At 41.4% G+C, this 18,387-nt stretch overlaps 2 protein-coding genes across 3 annotated transcripts in view; both read left to right on the forward strand.

Moving 5' to 3' along the window:
- Positions 1 to 346: 346 nt before the first annotated feature.
- vps25 (vacuolar protein sorting 25 homolog) lies at positions 347 to 6,297 on the forward strand. Its single transcript, XM_070927251.1, has 6 exons — positions 347 to 430; positions 2,211 to 2,356; positions 3,329 to 3,382; positions 3,490 to 3,578; positions 5,238 to 5,313; positions 5,488 to 6,297. Exons 1-6 carry the CDS (start codon positions 384 to 386, stop codon positions 5,598 to 5,600), a joined length of 525 nt encoding a protein of 174 aa, XP_070783352.1. The 5' UTR covers positions 347 to 383; the 3' UTR covers positions 5,601 to 6,297.
- A 1,433-nt stretch (positions 6,298 to 7,730) lies between these two features.
- wnk4a (WNK lysine deficient protein kinase 4a) overlaps positions 7,731 to 18,387 on the forward strand; it is a 40,402-nt gene continuing 29,745 nt past the window's right edge. For both annotated transcript variants that reach the window (XM_070926713.1, XM_070926714.1), the window contains exon 1: positions 7,731 to 8,363. In XM_070926713.1, the coding sequence (XP_070782814.1) occupies positions 7,731 to 8,363 (633 nt within the window). The remainder of the gene's footprint in view (positions 8,364 to 18,387) is intronic.

The raw sequence follows: 18,387 nt of genomic DNA on the forward strand, positions 1-18,387 counted from the left end.
AATATATTCAGATCTTTCACTGTATTGTTTTTATGCCTGATGACAAATGTACTAAAACTTTAAACTTCAAGTAAAGCGCAAGTACCTCTAAAAGTACAGTAGTCAAGTAAATGTGTATGTAACATAGGCTCCATATAAACAAGTTGTATTACATTTTCAAGTTTTTACGTATTTTTTAAAACATTTTTGTATTCATTTTTTATGTTTTAAATAATTTATTTTTCAAATATATATATATATACATATATATATATATATATATATATATTTTTTTTTTTTTTTTGTCTTTTGTCTTTCGGTAAATCTGTGTTGTTAGTCGGAACCATTTGAGAGGTTGGACGCGCTTCCGGAAGCTGTCAGCTGTGAGCACCGCATCAACTGCAATGAGTTTTGAGTGGCCCTGGCAATACAATTTTCCACCGTTTTTTACGTGAGTCAACTTTTCCTGAACGATATTTAAACGAGAGCTTTAAAAATGAACTAACGCTTGTTATCGGCCTCTGTTGTTCACATGTTATTGAATCGAAACGTGTTGATTTGCGAGCTAACATCATGTTAGCCGGGCTAACTGGCTAAACAAAACAGATTGCTAGGGAAGTGGATGTACACACACACACACACACACACCTACTGGCTTTCTAAAGTTTATGTAACAGCTCCACTTGTTTTCATTCAGCGACTCGTAAAGGTGAATATTTATACACATCAACATCTGGTTAATTTACGGTGATGTGTGCAAGTTTAGAGAGCGAGTCGAGCTGTTAGCTCTAGCTACCTGTTTTGATAGCCAACACTGCCTCAACTTAAGCTGTTGGCTACCAAAACACTAATATGATACTTACATGTCCACCAACTATCAACCAGTGTTACAGCAAATTCAGTGACCCATCAGATCCTGTGACCTGGTTTTGAATCTCAGCTATATAATGCCACTGTTTTTTTTTAACATGCTCACACGCTGTGTTTTTATAGCTGTTACCAAAATGTGTGACCCTACAGATATAAATAGGGTCCCTAATTTAATTTGCTAGCTGTTAAAGAACTGTCAACCCTTAGTATTTATATAGGGTCACAACTAGCAAAGACAGCAGAAACTGGTGGCCAGTTAGTGTATAGGTGTGTCTGAAGAGCGCTGACATATCTCACCTGACAGTATTTGGAGCTACGTTGGCCTTTTTTCTGTAGTTGATCCTCCAGGATCACAGATTTTAGTTTAACACAATACAAAGAAGAGCTCAGTGCTGAAAGTATTGTTAAACAAATCTAACTGATACCAAGCAAATACAAGGAACATCTTGATTTTTAACAGTGAGCGTCGTGCTGTTAATTAATGCACACTGGCAACCATTTTAAATGACTGTGACTGTTGAGAAGTGTTCTTCACAGAAGTGTTAAAGTTTCAGTAGAAACGCCAGTGGCCAGTGTTATAAATCCCTGCTAACGTGTGATAAGTGTGTTGACTTTTATCTGCTGCCGTCTCTTTTCCTTCAGAAATGCTGATTATTCTGTGTAAATTGTCACAAGATAAGTGAACGGGGCTCAAACAGAACATAATGTAGTGGCCTGTTTTAGGCACTATTTCATTGGCATTCTGTGGTTCTCCTAAGATCCTATCCTCCCTGACATTACGAAACATACACTATACTTTCGGTCCATGTGATCTGGGGCTGATTTTCGTGGTTTGGGGTAGTCTCCTTAGTACTTTGAGGAATGAGGTGATTGTTGAACATCTCGTTCCCAAACCATGCTCATCAATATGTTGCTGTAACAGCCTCCACTCTTCCAGGAAGACTTTCCGCTATATTTTTGAACCAGGCTGCTGGGATTGAGGGAAGTGAAGTCCAGCACTGATGATGGGTTAGAAGGTCTGGCTCACAGTTGGTGTTCCAGTTAATCCAAAAGGTGTTGGATTGTTGAGGTCACGGCTCTGTGCATACCAGTCAAGTTCTCACAGTATCATCTGTTGATATATATGGTCATATTACCCGAGCCAACACCACAGGAATATGAGCTGCTTGGTCTGGCTTGGTTTTATTCTGTCATAGACAACATACACATAAACACAAAAAAGAAAACCAAAAGATACAAATTCAACCCATCATGGGACCTGATCGTGCAAAAACAAAAAAGTATAAAATGAAATGAAATAAACTACATCTTGTCTTGTGGTGATTTTGCTTCACACATTTTGCTCCTCTCCTTGTGGACAGGCTACAGCCCAATGTTGATACGAGACAGAAACAGCTGGCGGCGTGGTGCTCCCTGGCTCTGTCTTACTGCCGGCATCACAAGCTCTACACGCTGGACGTCATGGAGGCTCAGGAAAGCCCCGTGTTCAACAACAGGAAGATAGAACGTATCCTGACAGTCCACCTGTGGCTCAGTCGAGTCCAGCACTTTACCGTACAGTATACAGCTTGGTCCAAGATCCTCTAAATGAAGGGTTTACTCTAAAACACCAGTTTCAAATCCATATTGTTTGATTTGGATTGCTTGTCTAGGGTTTATAGGCTTCCATCTTTATTAGGATATAAAATTACACTTTACCCACATGATATTTATGTTTACAATCAGCGTTTTAAACCTTTTTAGTGCAATGCCGCCTCGCTAGCTGCTTTCCACACGGCTGCTGTTGAATTCAATTTGAAGTCACTTCATTTTGAAGCTCTCCACTTGATTTTGGTGAGAATAAGTTCCACCGCAGGAAGTGTAGTCACATCAACGTGATCACTGAACACATTTTTCCTGGAGTTACTGCTGTTAGAGGGGAACTATTGGAGAGTACAACTGCAAACAGTGTGGAAAAAAAGTTGTATAGGGCCTCTTGTGGCTCCAGAGGGAGCTGAGTGAGGCCTGATAAATTGCCTCAGGTGATGTCACAGATGTTACTGGCAACCAAGTGATGTCACTTGAGGTAACATGGGTTAGGTCTGAAGACTAGAGGATGAAAGGGAATCTGGGGATGTGGAGTTAGAAAGATGTGTAGCCCGCTCCTCAGCTACGTTAGCATAACACACCTGAATCTCTGACCAAACAGTCAGCGGTCCGGTTGCATTGTGGGTAATGTAGGTAGCAGGTTTTGACAAGGAATGTGTGGGATAAAAAAGACGATATATCTGATTCTGCTGCAACCATTTTGATCCTTTTTTTTTTTAAACTTTCCCTTGCCTGTTAAACAGTGTTATAGAAGTGCAAATATTTTCTTTATTTGTACGTTTATGTGCTGAAAGCATGATGAGATGTTTTTGAAATTCAGACTAGCGTCAAGACATTGATTGCATTCCTGTACGTTTTGTTCCTTTCTTTGTTGCCCTTAACTGAATTTCAGGGAAACTGTCAATGGAAGCAATTCAAGTTGTGTTTGAGGAATTGAGGAAAAAAGGTAAGTTTTGTTCTGTCTAGATGTCTGCACAGTTTTGAGATTAAGATATCTCATTTCATTTCAACAGCAGTAAACATTTTTTTTATCATTGTGTTGTCTGACCTCAGGCAACCTCGAGTGGTTGGACAAAAACAAGTCTCGGTGTTTAGTCATGTGGAGACGACCGGAGGAATGGGGCAAGTTAATATACCAGTGGGTGAGTCATCAAACTGCAGACACACACTGTACTCTCTGTGAAACTGTACATTTCTGTACAGTTGTGGGGCTGATTAAGGAGAAACGGAAAGAAGAAAATGTTCAAATAAAGAAGAGGGAAATTTAAAAACAGGGTTGTTTGCTGCTGTCAGAGCATGTTGTTCAGTATTACAATATTTTTGTTATGTTGTTCAAGCCTGTGAGATAATCACAGAGTGAGTGTACTCTGATACAGCCTTTTTATATGATATATACATACAAAAGATAAGCACTCTGCACATGTATTTGAATAACTGGGTTACAGTCGGCTTTCTGCAGCAACCTGATTTCTTAAATGTCATATAAACGAGGGACTGGGCCGGCTACATTTCTCCTGGAGAACACGTAACAAGGTTTTTAATCAGGTTTTTACATGTACACGTGTGCAGGACAAAGACTTCAGACAGGGAAAGTATCACTGAGACAAATAATTCCAATCCAAAGTCCAACTAAAACAGAAACCACCCTCATTGAGTCTAAATAAAACAGTTTCCACTACAGCACAGTCGACTATTTGTCAAATACTGACACATTCAGGCTGCAAGGAAAAGAGCCCTTTGTCCAAAACTGACACACAACACTACTATAATATAAATATAAAAGTAATACTTCTAAAATAAAGCCTCATCTGAAGCAGTATCATGGAAATTGCTGACCTATGAAATCCACAAATGGACTACAACTGAAATGCATTAAAATCCTAAATATGGAAAGTTCATTACATTAAAATACTCTGAAGCGCCAGTCTCATCAGACTTCACCTGACCAACACAACCACTCGAGCACACTAATGTCTGACGATGCAGTAAATAAGATTAACAGTAAATTATACAACAGACTACGAGATATAAATGTAAAAATGTAAGAGCACATACAGTAAAAAAAACTCAGTTAATTAAAAACGCTGTAAATTAAAAGGCTATTGACGCTTCAGCAGGTGCAACATGCATAAAAACAAATAGACTAATACTTCTTTACAATCAACAGCAGAAGGCAGACAACGCGTGGACTTCTTCAGTTGCCAGTGGGTACGTGGAAAGACTGAGAAGCTCAGCTAATTTGAAAAAAAATAGAAATTAGGAAAAGAAACTATATCCTATATCCACATATTTGTGCTTAGGAGGAACATAAAACACACAAATGGGGTTACAAATTGGTGCAAAGCTGATCTTTTGTACATTTATTGTCACAATAATCAATAAACTACTAAAGAAATGGATAAATGGTAGAAATGTCCAGCAAACTTGACCAAACCTACTGGAAAAAAACCACCAAGTCTAAGCTTTGACATTTCCAGGGTCATTATGTAAATATTATATAGATATATTCACTTTTACATCATTCATAGTGTAACGTAGCATTCAGTTTAAAATCAATTTAAATGAACACATTTAGAACATGACTGTCAGACAGAACTGCAGTAGATATATAAGCAGTATAAACACCAGAGTGGCTGCAGAGTTTGTCCAAACTTAAGTTGCTGCACCTTATTAAGTGCTCTATTTATAGCCGCGTGCTCCAGATCTCGTCCCTCCAGTATAAAGAATAACACCTTCTCTCTAACACCTGATGTTGGCTGTTTTTCCTCAGTGACTATTTTTCTGCTCTCTTCACATTTTAGGTTTCCAAATGCGGGATGGTCAACTCTGTGTTTACACTGTACGAGTTGTCCAATGGTGATGACACAGAAGGTGAAGGTATGGCACCACTAATATGTTGCAGTTTGAATTAATTTTATTTGTTTTTTTTTGGCCTTATTTCTTTAATTGTAGCTCTGAAATGTCTTGACTTTCCTTGTAACTTTGTTTTAAAAAGTGCTGTATAGATAGTTTATTATTCTTATTGATAATAACTTCAATCTGTTTCTGCAGAGTTCCACGGTTTAGAGGAGTGGATGCTGCTGCGCTCGTTGCAGGCTTTACAGACAGATGGCAAAGCAGAGATCATCACCATGGATGATGGAAAGGGGGTCAAATTCTTCTGAAACGGTGCTGGAATCACACACACACTCTGTCTGGGAGGCCTCATACTCAACCTTACAGGCAATTGTTGAGAGTTAGCCATCTAAGGCTACACAATGTGCACCTCAGTACCCGGCCCAGAGGATGCTGGTCCTGCAACTGTTGTTGTTCAAGGCCTTTTCTTATCGAAAGAGAACCAATATTATTTCCTAACATTTGAGGTGCCACTGTGTTTAACGTTGTCAGGGGTAACATCTGTTGCCATTTAAACATGCAATGAGTCTTTTCAGGGTAAACCCTATCATGTCTGAATACTCTTGGGGGAATCTCTCCCCACCAGCTGTAACTTTACTCTTTCTTTATTGTAAATACGACTAGTTTTATCCCGATCTTTAACAAGTGTCCTCGGTATAATTAGCTCTGGACCTTTTAGCTCGGCTGTTGTTCCTCTGTTCCAACCAGACATCCCAAAGAAGAAATCCCACAACACCAGGGGGGACTTTTTATTTTGAGAATAAATGCTTCCAGAAGAGGAACACCTCAGAGACCCGGACCACCAGTCCTGGCTCGACTCGGCTGAGTGTAATAATAGAGGACTTTATGTACAGATTGCTGTCATCCTATTATTGTGCAGTAGCTACTGTGACACTCCTGTTATCCCCTCTCTCTCTCTCTCTCTCTCTCTCTGTCAATATTCAGCCTCCTTTTTCATATCCTGTAGGAAAATAAATTAGAAATTTGCTAAATGTGCTTGTTTTTTTGTTCCTTTTTAAAATGTCTTGAGGTCTTGAATCGTGTGGGGGGGAAAAAGCATGAATGATAACGTGAACAGCACCTCACGGGGTGCAGACGTGCAGAGTGGAACCACAGTGATGGAGATGTTGTGCTCTACTTTCTGCCTACAGCTGTACTGAATGACTGCAGAGTGGCTGGTCCACTCACATCACGTGCTGCGTGTCCCTGCGCGCGGGGGATGATACAGCTCCGGGGAATCCTGTGTGTGTGTGTGTGTGTGTGTGTGTGTGTGTGTGTGTGTGTGTGTGTGTGTGTGTGGTGTGTGCGTGCGTGCGTGCGTGCGTGCGTGCGCGCGCTCTTGTGGGACAGGTGGGGCCCAGTGTGGCCTTGGCTGATGACAGTGTCTTGTTTCAGCAGCAGCAACTCTCCGCGGTGTGGCTCCCCCTGCAGGTTAGCCCCGCGCACTGCAGCCACCCTCCTCCCTCTGGGTTGCACTTCTCTCTCTCTCGTTCAGGCTGATTACATGACTGACTGACAGAAGTCTGTAGTGAAATGACTCATCAGTTATCTTAACTCAGAGACACTAGCGAAGGTGTGCTGGTTAATGACGGACCAATTAGAAGAGGGGACACCATGTCCTGCTGGACCACGTCTGGCACCTGTCCAGGTAATCCACACAAGGAAACGTCAAAAAGAACAACACAAGTTTATGGATCCACTCTGAAACACTTCATTTCCATGACATCTCATGCGACTCAACCCAACAATTTAGATTTTAAACATATTCCACAGGTGTTTTCGGACACCGCAAGGAATTACAACTGAGAAGAAAAACATTGTAATAAAATGTGGGTTATAAAGAGCCTCAGTTTGCAGCATTTCCTCCCTCTGGATCGTCTCTTATTAGCGCGTCAAAGCTGCGAGGGGCGGAGTTGGGAGCGCGCACTCGGAGCGCTCAGGACGCACAGCCCTCCGCAGCTCTGTTGATATAGGCAGCCCCGTCCTTTCACTGGAGGTTATGGCTGAGGACTTTGTAAAGAGAAGAGAAGAGAACAACTCGGATTATTTGATAAGAAATATGCGTTATTCTGCGTGTATGAGCGCAATGCGTTTATGAATTGTTTTCACGCAGCAGCTGTGATGAGTGAGTACATTTTTCTTACTTTTCTGTGTTTTTTTAAACACATTTAGAAGGCATTTCTAAAGTGGATTATATCTAAAGGTAATGGCAGCGCAGATACTATTTATAGGTGTACTTCATGTTAAACCTGTTATTTTGTGGTCAGCCTTTGTTTAAAGCCACTGACTTCATTGACATCATGGAAAAGTAACTCGGAACATAAAGTAACGGTGCTCTATTGTCCTAACGTCATTTCCACATGTAGGCTCTCAATCAAGAAGGCGTTGAACCGGCTACAATGTCACACGCACAGGTTGAGATACCAGGACGCGGTTTCCCGGGCCTCTCTGTGGATATGACCGACGACTGCTTATCCCGGGTCCCATCCGTGCTGAGGACGCGCGGTTTGGGCGCACGGAGAAACTCTTATGGGCTGCAAAAGATCAGTATGGACATTGATTCGTCTCTTTACAGCGGCGTCCTCTCCAAAGCCTTGTCCTGGTCCGCCGAGAATATTCTAACATTGCCAGAGTCCAGAGCAGAGGATGAAAAAACCGACGACTCTCCGCCGTCGCCCTCCCCAGTTTCCAGCCCGGGCACCAGCTCCAACACGCCCCCCTGCAGCCAGCTGCCCGACGCCGGGTCTCTCAGTGGGAACTGGGACCCAGTCCCGAGATCCGGTGCTCAGGACGCGAGCTCGGAGTCTGAAAATGAACTTCAGAATAAACAGCACAAGAGCTTGTCTCGCATCACGTTTAACACTCAGTGGGAGCAGGAGGAGAAAGACGACCTGGAGACCGAGGCCGTGGCCACCTCGCCCGATGGAAGATACCTCAAATTCAACATAGAGATCGGAAGGGGATCTTTCAAGACGGTCTATAAAGGACTGGACACAGAGACAACAGTGGAGGTGGCCTGGTGTGAGCTACAGGTAGGACGGCTTATATTTCACTGTGGACCAAAACTTTAAGTTGCCAGTTTGGATGGAAAAGTCGATCACATTTAATTAGTTTAAAATGTGGAATAGTGTTATTGTTATTGCGGATAAAAGCAATGATAAATACAGAATAAAATGAATTCCCTTCATGTAAATCACGCCAAAGTTCACCCTGGACCAACTGCAGTGCACCCTCCTTTCTCTCCCCCTGCAACAAGCCTCTCAGGTGGCTGATACTTTCCCTGCTTTCCTGCCCCTCTCAGCTCTAATCCCCCACTCAGGCCATCAGAGTTGATGTGAAGCAGCTAATCTGCTGAATATTATTCCTTGTTGACCTTGAGTTGGGCTGTGTCGGCCCGTTCATGGTAACCCAGGTCATCCTGTCAGCAGTCAGCTCCAACTGAACCACTCTGCCTGCCATGATCCCCTCTAATCTCTGTTTTCATTAACAACCGGTGACACCAAGGCTGGCTCTCTGAACCTCCTCACGTGCAAACCAAGAGCAACCGAGAGGCAATAGATGATTTATATTCAGCTCTGATGATCTACCATCAGTATGTGTGTGATAATAATGCTTTGAACTGTTTCCACTCTGTGAGTTTGGACTAAGAAGTTTGGCGAGGGGGTTTATGCTCATATGTAGCATGTATTGTCTGTCCAGTCTGATGAAAACATATAGCGATGTCACTCCTTTTTTTTTAATGCCACAGTGTTTGGCATGCAGGCCCAAACAGCCTGGGTAACAGCTGCCACTTATCTTGCCTACATGGTTTGATAGCACAGCGGAGGATTTAAAGATTTAAGCTTTAAGTCCACTCTTAACATTTGCTGTTGTGTGTGACGTGCATTGGTATCAGTGTCTGGCAGCCTTATAAGCCTTCTTAGGTGCGAAGTTGTGCCCTCTTACCCTCTAAACCTCAAGTTAAACTCTGTGCCACTGACATTGGACTACATAGCCACTGGCAATCTCTTTTATTCTCTATCAGTCCGATCTTAAAGTTATTGGAAGTTGTTTTGCTGCACATGAAAGCCCCCTTCTCCCTTTGCGCAATAAACGATGCACAGAGGTAGTCTTTGTCTTGCATTTAAGCTCTGCAGGAGGCACCGGCGCACACACAGTCAGGGATTATACAGGGTGAAGTGAATCTTCCCCCAAGGCTCAAGCTCCAGCACCAGCAGGTTGGGACGTCTGCCTCGAGAGCCCACCTGTCAGTTCACACAACAGGTGTCTGTTTGGGGGAGGTAGAAGCAGAGTCAGTCCCAGGCTCTTAGAGAGGCACAGATGTCTCTTTACCTGCATTGTTACGCCACCACAGTGGTGGATGTTTCACACCCTCAAGTCAAACGCAAGAGGAGGGGGGTCCATCAATAATTGTGGTCTGACTTTTAAAGCTCTTTTAACTTCTGTGGAGTGAAAAGTGCGACACACTGCGCTGCGGCTGTTTGGCCAGGGGCCATATTAGAAACAAGCATGCTATTTCATCTCTTTACTGGAGACATGGGCCCAGTTAAGCTCCTTAATCGCTCCTAATAAGCTTAAAGGTGGCCATTGTTGATATGGTTACTGTTGTGAGAAGTTAACCTCAAAGACACCGACTCGGCTGCAGCCGCATTTCTTAACTGAAATCCCCCCCCCCCGTCCTCCACATGTGTCCTTGATTGCTTGAATGAACACAAAAGCTGGCTGTTGGTGGCTAAACACAATCACTCCCGTAATGTTGACGGAGCAGCAGCTGAAGGTGCGTCATTACAAGGCAGGTAGAAATGCCTTAAGCTCTGTGAACTATGTATTACAGAGCCTGAGCTGTAATCTGCAGGCAGTTAGCAACAGCTGTTCAGATTGTGAGGGGGGGGGGGGGGGTCAAACATCTGCTTTATCTGATTCCCACTTATACGCAGATCATCATTTGAATTAGTCGTAATCTGTACTGAGACGCTCTCCTGTATTCTCCTGTGTACAGTATATTGTCAGTGTTGTTACATTGAACACAGGTCTGTCTGGGCGGTGTCCACAGGAACGTTTTGTGCCGGCACACAAAAAGTAAACAATACATTTAGATTCTCCCATGACATGCAACACCCGAAGCTCAGCCAGGACAGAATAAAATACAAGACAGGGCTCATAATCTCTACCAACTGGCCGATATTAACACAATATATAACATGTCTAATGCCTGAAGAAGACTAGTTTTGGGTTATGAACACTAAATACACTCAGGGTGCAGCTGCTTGTCTATTACATTCTTTTTTACTTCAACGTCTTGTGGATGTGTGCATATATTTATATTCCCATTAACACATGCACATATTGTCATACTGCAATATATCGGCATGGACAATATTATCAGCTAATTTCAGTTTATCACAGATATGCCAGCACCAGCTTATATGTAGGCTAGATAAAACAGGAAATGTAAGTACAGAAATTATATGTTTTAGGTCATTTTTAAACACTGACAAGTTTATTTTTTCAACTTTAAAACGTCTAATAAGATAATTTAAGGGGCCCTTATCAAAATGTGAGAAAATAAACTCAGTATAATATTTCAGTATCAACCTCAAAAATCCAGTTGCCCTCAATAGAAGATTATTTCCACGCCCTTTGGCTTTGGACAAAAATCTAGACATTTTGGTCGGCAGCCATGAGCTCTGCATCCCTCTGCGTCCTTCCTTATCTACTCTACACATGCCTTGTGGATACAAACCATTTTTACTCTTTAGTCTTTAGACAAAAACTACTGACAGAAGAAACTCTCCTTGTCCAAATTTATTACACAGTCCAAATGTTTTCCTTTGTTTATTTTTTTCTTTGTCGTTGTTACTGTTGCTGTCTTCTCTTGTGTTGTGTAAAAAAAAATAGATTCTAATGGTGATCAAATAGTCTGGTTCCAGTCATCTCCAATTTATCATCACTTCAGATAGGAAGTATCTGAGTATCGGGCCAATTTTATCATGCATTTTATAGTAATTGCTGTAGTGTAGTGGATTCATTTATCAAGAACTTTGACACGTGGCTGTAAGTTTAGAGCTGTTTCTAAAAGAAGCGAGACAAAAGGAAAAACTTCCCAGGTGGCAGCTACCTAGCAACCCCCCCCCCCACACACACACACACAGGCTCACGGGTGACTCAGGTGCCATATAGGCAACATAAACTGGGCTTTGGAGGAAATGTAGAGGTGATAAAAAATGGATGAGCCATTGTGTGGTCCCCTCCCTCTTCCATTCATCTACACGGAGGCAAAAGGAGTTTATGACCTGCTGTGTGTGCCACTGTATGTCACTGTTATTGCTGCTTGCACAAAACTGCAAATAAATATGAAATGCCGATCAGTCCCGAAGCTTCAGCTAACCGTGAATGCAACAGTGAGCTACTTAGTAACTGATAGCAATGAGTGCATGAGTGCACTGAGGCACATGTACTTTTTGGTGAGCCCCTTTTAAAGGGCACTGGTTGCACAATACCTGATCTTATTCAAGGGCAGCTTCCAGCAGTTTCCTCCAGCCTGCAGCAGACACTCGGACACTTTTATACTCCCATGTTTCTTTTTCAAACCTAACGCACATTCTTTAATCCTGCTCTGTCTTAACATCTTCACCATGCCACATGTGTTTTCCTCAGTGTTTCTGAGAGCCATGTTTAATGCCAGATCGATCTACAAACACGGCAGAACCCAGAACAATTAGCCAATTCCTTGGACGCATAAATACAGACGGAGAGGCAGTTTTCTGATGATAATGACATAACAAGTTTGTTTTGGCTAATGAGTACTTTTTCCTGCAACACATTAAACTCTCTACTGATATCTGGCTATTATTAACCAGTTGTTCTTAGTGCTGTTTGGTATGTTTGGTGCTTTTAACTACAGAATCAAGTCTAGCATACATACAGTATCAGTTAAAACTCTAATGTAGAAGTGATCAGTATCAAAGGATCACTTGTGTGACGTAAACAAGATTCAGTAAAAGTACGTTTTATTAACGGTCGAACGAACCGTCATCGGACCTTAATATGTTTTGATTTGTAATCGTGTTATTCAGATGTAGAAGTTCCTGATTGAAATCATAATTATGCCACTTTCAGATTGTGTTGTATTCAGGTATAGTTCTTGTTTAGAGAGCATTTAAAGGAATTATTCGACATTTTGTTAACAAAACTGTGTCAGCAGTTAGCTCTTGTCATCATTTCAGCTTTGTCTGTCTGCATTAGTGCTTTAACCACCAAGACACACCTATGTAATAATCGCACAACAGTCAAGTTAATGAAGTCATTAAATTGATGGCTAATGGCAGAACAGTTGTGATAACTGATTAATTGCTTTCAGTTACTTCATCAAGCAGAAATGTCAAACATTCACTGGTTCCAGTCTCTCTATTGGTCCTGGTGTTTCATATGTGAATGTATGTTTTTGTATCTTTGCTTTTGGACTGTTAGTCGAACAAAACAAGCAATTTGCAAAGACTTTGGAAACTTATGACAAGCATTTTTCACTATTTTCTGACCTTTTTATGTACTAAACATTTGATGAATCGTAAAAGAAAATCATCGACAGATTAATCTGTAATAAAAGAATTGTTAGTTTCAGATCAACTGTATGTTTAAAAGTCACTCGTCTCCAGGAAACAGAGTTACCTAAGGACAAATGAGACGGGGGGTGGGGGTGGGAGTTTTACATCACCCCTGCGGTAGTAAGAGTTGGAACCATTACTGTAGTGAAAGTGGGCACTGTTTACGTTTCAGCTCAGAGTTTTAAAGCTCATATAATAGCAGCAGATTAAAGGAAAGCTGTAAAACCTTACTAACGTCTTGCTACTGACTATTGCTATTACATCCGCACAGTTTGTGTTCTGAGTTATGAGGTTAAACAACAAAACATAAATCTAGTTTGGCACAAACCCTAGATCTCTGTTAGCCTCTCTCTCTCTCTCATGCTCGCCTGGGCCTCATACAAGCCTGGCTGTGTAACCTTTATCTGAATGTGGCTAGTGTGCGGTGACATAACACAAGCAGTGGGCTTCCTATCAGTTCTACTGTAGCCAACATCAACACCGTCTTTCCTCGCAGGGCCCTCGGTGCAGCGAGATCCAGCTTATCAGGGCCTGCCAATGTTCTCTGAGGAGAAAGCGAAGGAGGCCCACAATGATAGCCTACATTTGCACATGGCAGCGCGTCACTTTGACGTGAGGGCTGTTTGTTTATTTGCGTTAGCTCTGCACAGTCCTGAGAGGAAGGCCGCACTGTGTCACCTATAAAACTTGTACTGTACTAAATGTGCACTCATTTGGTGATTGCCCTGCAAGATACAGCCTGTCTGTATCATACAGTATGCACTCAGAGTGAAACTAGATAACAGTGTCTCATTGGCTGCTGTTGATAGTATGTTAGGGTGGATGCTGTTAGATACAAGCCGGGGCAGCATGGCGGCTGCGTGTTCAGGGGCCCGGGGCCGTTTGGTGTGTTTGTGAGTTTCTATTGGAAACTAAGTTGCTCGTAGGTGTTTTAGCCCTATGATAGCCTGGTGACTGTATCCTGTCTCTCACCTAATCCATGCAGGGGGAGTCTGCAGCCCTGCTCAGAGACCCCTAACAGGATAAGAGGGTCCAGAAAGTAGATGGCTGGATGGTAAAAACCACACAGAGAAATCTACGTGTCAAAGAATCAAAGAATCAGTGTTGTTGAAGGCCGTTCTTGTTGTCTTACAAGCTTAAATTCTAGTTTATTAGTGTATTTAATCTAGGACTACATTTTTTTCCATGCTAAGTAGTTTGTTAGTAGTGTACTTACTTTATTAAATTATGTTTAGTACACATGCAGTAAGCAAATCTATAAAAAGTAGTAAAATGCTCCTGTTTTTTCGGTATTATTGTCACTGAAGGTGTTCAGATGTAGGCCACATATTAGTTAAACACTTATTATTCAGTTTATGAACATTAATACAATAATGCGTTTACAACAGCTTGAGCAAGCTTCTGTAAGTTTTGATTAATAGAAAGTTAAACACAATGTCTCAGATAAGCGGATGTTAGTCAGACATACAAACACAGTAATCTGACTCTGTTTGTTTTTCTGTTATGTTTAAGGCCTCAACAAACATCCAGAATATTCTGTGAAGTCATAACAGAGGATACGTAAAGATGTTATTAAAACGATCATAATCTTCATCTGCCACTTATCATAGTCATTATTTTTCATCTGTCGGCAGCACAAAGCTTCTCCACTGGAGTTACATGCAGCTCTGCCAGCCACAGACTGGGAACACTAAGTGGAAAAAGCAGATTAGGCACTGGTTCTCCGTCTGCCAGATGTAATGACTTAGCTATTGTACTTTTACGTACACAAGTGTGCTGTTGGCAAAGGCTCTGTCTCCTCTTTCATTGGGATCCCCCTGTAGATCGATTCAAGTGATCCAGGATTGTTTAATGTTTTCCAGCTTCCAGTAACAGTATTCTGACTGTGACCCATATTTTATACAATCACCAGCTCTGCTTCGTGTTTGTCAGACGGAGCTCAATGGAAAGCTTGTTATTTTCCCCTTTCAAAATAACATCAGTATCGATTCCTCTAGAAGAATCTGTCTATGTCCTGGATGCTCATGTGTTTCTCTCCTCTACTGGTCCTAAACTCTCAGATTAGACTCTTAATCCTCGTTCTATCAGTGCATTTTAAAACTATCCTTCATAAAGATGACACGCTGACGGCCTCTGCACGCAGTGTGATAACAGCAATCTTGCAGGTTAATTGCATGTCAAACTGTGCGAGATGACACTAAAAAAAGCTTGGTCGCAATCTGTGTCAGATTAATTGTGTCATAGACTGTATGATGTCTTTACTAACATTAATATTTGCTTTTTATTATATTTCTCTGTATGCTTTTAAGCTATTTTCAATAACTTTTATTTTAATCTTCACTCCGACGCATTTACTGCAGTTTCAATTAATGTACACTCTCTCCGTTAGATAAACCAGTAAATTAAGTCAGTCAATGTATCTTGCATCATTTCACGCCGTATTCTGATTGGTTGGTCTGTAGATGTTCAGACACTGTTATAGTTTTAAATCACTGAACTCATCTCACAGTTTGATCAAGGACCACGATGGGGCTGCAACTATATCGATTGAATCTGTCACTTATTCGATCAATTAATTGATTTAAATGAAGTTCAAGTTATTTTTTATTGTCATATGCACAACAATTACAGTGAAGCAGTCAATGAAATTCTTAATTCTCAGTCTCCCTCCAACAATGCTCAAACTAATTTTGTCAACAGATTATCAGAAATTAGTGAAGTCCATAAACCCAAACATATATCTAATTACAATGATCCTCATATTAAGACACTGGAATCAGCTTGTTTGATGAATGATTTAAACGATTAATTTGTTATCAAATATTTCACCACGTTTCTCTGACGATTGTCAACTTATGCGGAGGACAGTCCAACATCACACACTCTGCACAGTGTTTTTAGTATCGACAGCGTGTGACTGTACTGCCGTTCCTTTAGGGGAAAACACGTGGTCAGCCTGCAGTTTGGGCCCTGGAGAGGCCCGAGTCCTGCTTCCTAAACAAACCAAAGATCTCAAGTTTTAATAGCTGTTGGGGCTCTGAAGCCATAGTTGGTAAGGGAAAAGACTGCCCCGCGGGGTAACCTCTGGTCATTTCTGAACTGACCATGTGTGTCGGAGCATGCAGGACGGAGGTGTCAGGAGTGTAAATGTGCTCTAAGTTGCCACGTGAGTCCTGGGATGAATCGGTCGTTGGTGTACAGAACCTGTTTGGGGTCCGGCACCTCGCAGTACCCATCAACAAACACTGTAATGTGTTTTCTCAGTCAACAGAAAACCTTAATTTGTGTTCCTCCCAGATGTGACCTGTGCCGTCTTAGTTCACATTTATCTTAAACCTCTGCCGGTTTCTAAAGTCAGAGCTCACATTCATGCTCTCCAAATATTCGTCATTTTGAGTCTTTATTGGACAGAGTTGAGGAACCAGTCGAGCATTCATAAAACTTTCACGTTGTTGCCTTCCTGTGACAAGGTCACCACTCGCATACCATCACTTCGTAAACTATATCCGGTCCTGGTTGCCAGCGGCACTTGATAGCACATCCTTGTTTGTCGGTGTAATACTACGCGGCTGCACCCCTCCCGCACCAGAGCTGAAGTGGAGTACAAATAAACAGCTTGCTTCATGTTTCAGTTAAATGTTTCTTTTTTGTTTGACTTTCCCGAAAACATCATTACAAAACAAATATTTTCTTGATTATAAAGTCAATAAAAAGATGTGGCGATTCTTTCCAGATAGTTTGTGGAATTTGAAGTATTTCAAGTGATATTCAAGGATGTTTATCAGCTTTATAAAAAGAATATTGAAAAAGACAAAACTGCCCCGGAGATGTGATCACCTTCTCGGCTTGCTGTCTGTTTCTGAGCCTGGAGGCATAACAACTTCAACAGGCTTCGCTCTAACGCTCTCCTGGTCAGATCTCAGTCAAAGACCCAAACAAAGCTTAGCATATCGTCCGGCTTGCAGTGCCAGATGTGTGGAGCTCTCAGCATCTGGACAGTTCAAACAGTGACTGCTTTGTTATATACTTATAATTGTCTCGACCAGTGGCTCCCAGCCGTTTGTTAATGATTCATTTACAAATACTTTACAATTCACTTATAAGCCATTTATAAGAACAACTTTTGGGTTGCCAGGTTTTGAAAAATCCCTTTGGTTGATGTTTATCCTCCTCTAGCATGACACCTACAGTACAACTACAGACCTGATGGATTACTGAAAAAACTTAATCTTGACTTACTAACATTTGTAACTGCTGTTTTTATGTCCTATTGCCATAAGCATTTATTAATAGTTTACCAACATTTATAACTGCTGAATACCAGCCAAACCGTTATTTCACATCCTGACAACCCAAATTACAGTAGTCACATTTATAAGCCTTTCTATGAAGCGGTACCACTATTTCTTCTAGTTATACTTCTTTTCCTGAAGACAATTATCGAAATTAAACAATCTGGAAGACAAAACATTTGGGAACCACTGGCCGAGACCTTCTGGTACTCTTATTCTCCTTTAACGTTTTTGGCAAAACCCACCTATTGTGACACCCAAGTAGGCTTAAACAATCTATAAAAACAAGTATGTGCAAATACTGTTTGACTCATGTCTTTTTTGGCGCCATAAGTTCTAAGAAGTAAGCCCAAGAGGGACATACCTTTAAAGCTTGTCAGATGTGTATTGTCATGAACTTGTTGAGGCCTGCAGTCTGTTAACGGCACCCCGGATGATGAAAATTAAAAATTTGAAGATAATTACAGCTGTTGTAATTCTTGTAATCAGATTGTGAGTTAATGATGAGAGAGAATCTGTGTACTACAATGCTGCCACTAAAAATGTCAGAGGTAATTGTGAAGCAGTTGAAATATTAGAGTTTTATGTTTCATGTTGGGTTTCATGTTATAGCATATAATATGTGGCTGCTGTGACCCCCAGACTCTTTCTTAGGAGGTCAAGAACAGAATCCAAAGTCAAACAGTACCAGATAAATCATTTTTATTTTTATTTTTAGATAAGTGTAACCCCCAAAAAGCAAAAGACGTGAACTCATTTACAGTCACATATTTCAGTAGTGGTAACTCTCTGTTGTAAAGATGGATTCTTGTTTGTGGCTGCCACAGTCGCCTGAACAGTTGACTCAGTTTAATCAGGTTTAAGAGCCCACTGGTTCGCCTCGGCCCTTTATAGCAGCAGAAGACGTAACTGTGAGGGAACACGACCGGCTGTTATGTCCTCTGTGACATCGTACCAAATGCACAATTTTCAGTAATGGCCCTCAGTGTGAAGGATGCAGGAACAGCTAAATATATGCTGTTTATTTATGGAAGAATCTCATGTGACACATTTGTTGAATTGCTCCATAAAGTAGGCTTTTCACATCAGTCGGGGTGAACTGGTATATTAGCTCCAATTACAGCTTTAGCTTTTCAGAAACTTTCTATTTGTTTTATTTT

This window comes from Enoplosus armatus, chromosome 20 (assembly GCF_043641665.1).
Source record: "Enoplosus armatus isolate fEnoArm2 chromosome 20, fEnoArm2.hap1, whole genome shotgun sequence".
Taxonomy (NCBI): Eukaryota; Metazoa; Chordata; class Actinopteri; order Centrarchiformes; family Enoplosidae; genus Enoplosus; species Enoplosus armatus.

Coding starts and splice junctions, on each gene's coding strand:
- vps25 (XM_070927251.1), top strand. CDS start 384: ATGAGTTTTGAGTGGCCCTGGCAATACAATTTTCCACCGTTTTTTAC. Junction 2,357..3,328: donor CAACAACAGGAAGATAGAAC/GTATCCTGACAG, acceptor ACTGAATTTCAG/GGAAACTGTCAATGGAAGCA. Junction 3,579..5,237: donor GCAAGTTAATATACCAGTGG/GTGAGTCATCAA, acceptor TTCACATTTTAG/GTTTCCAAATGCGGGATGGT.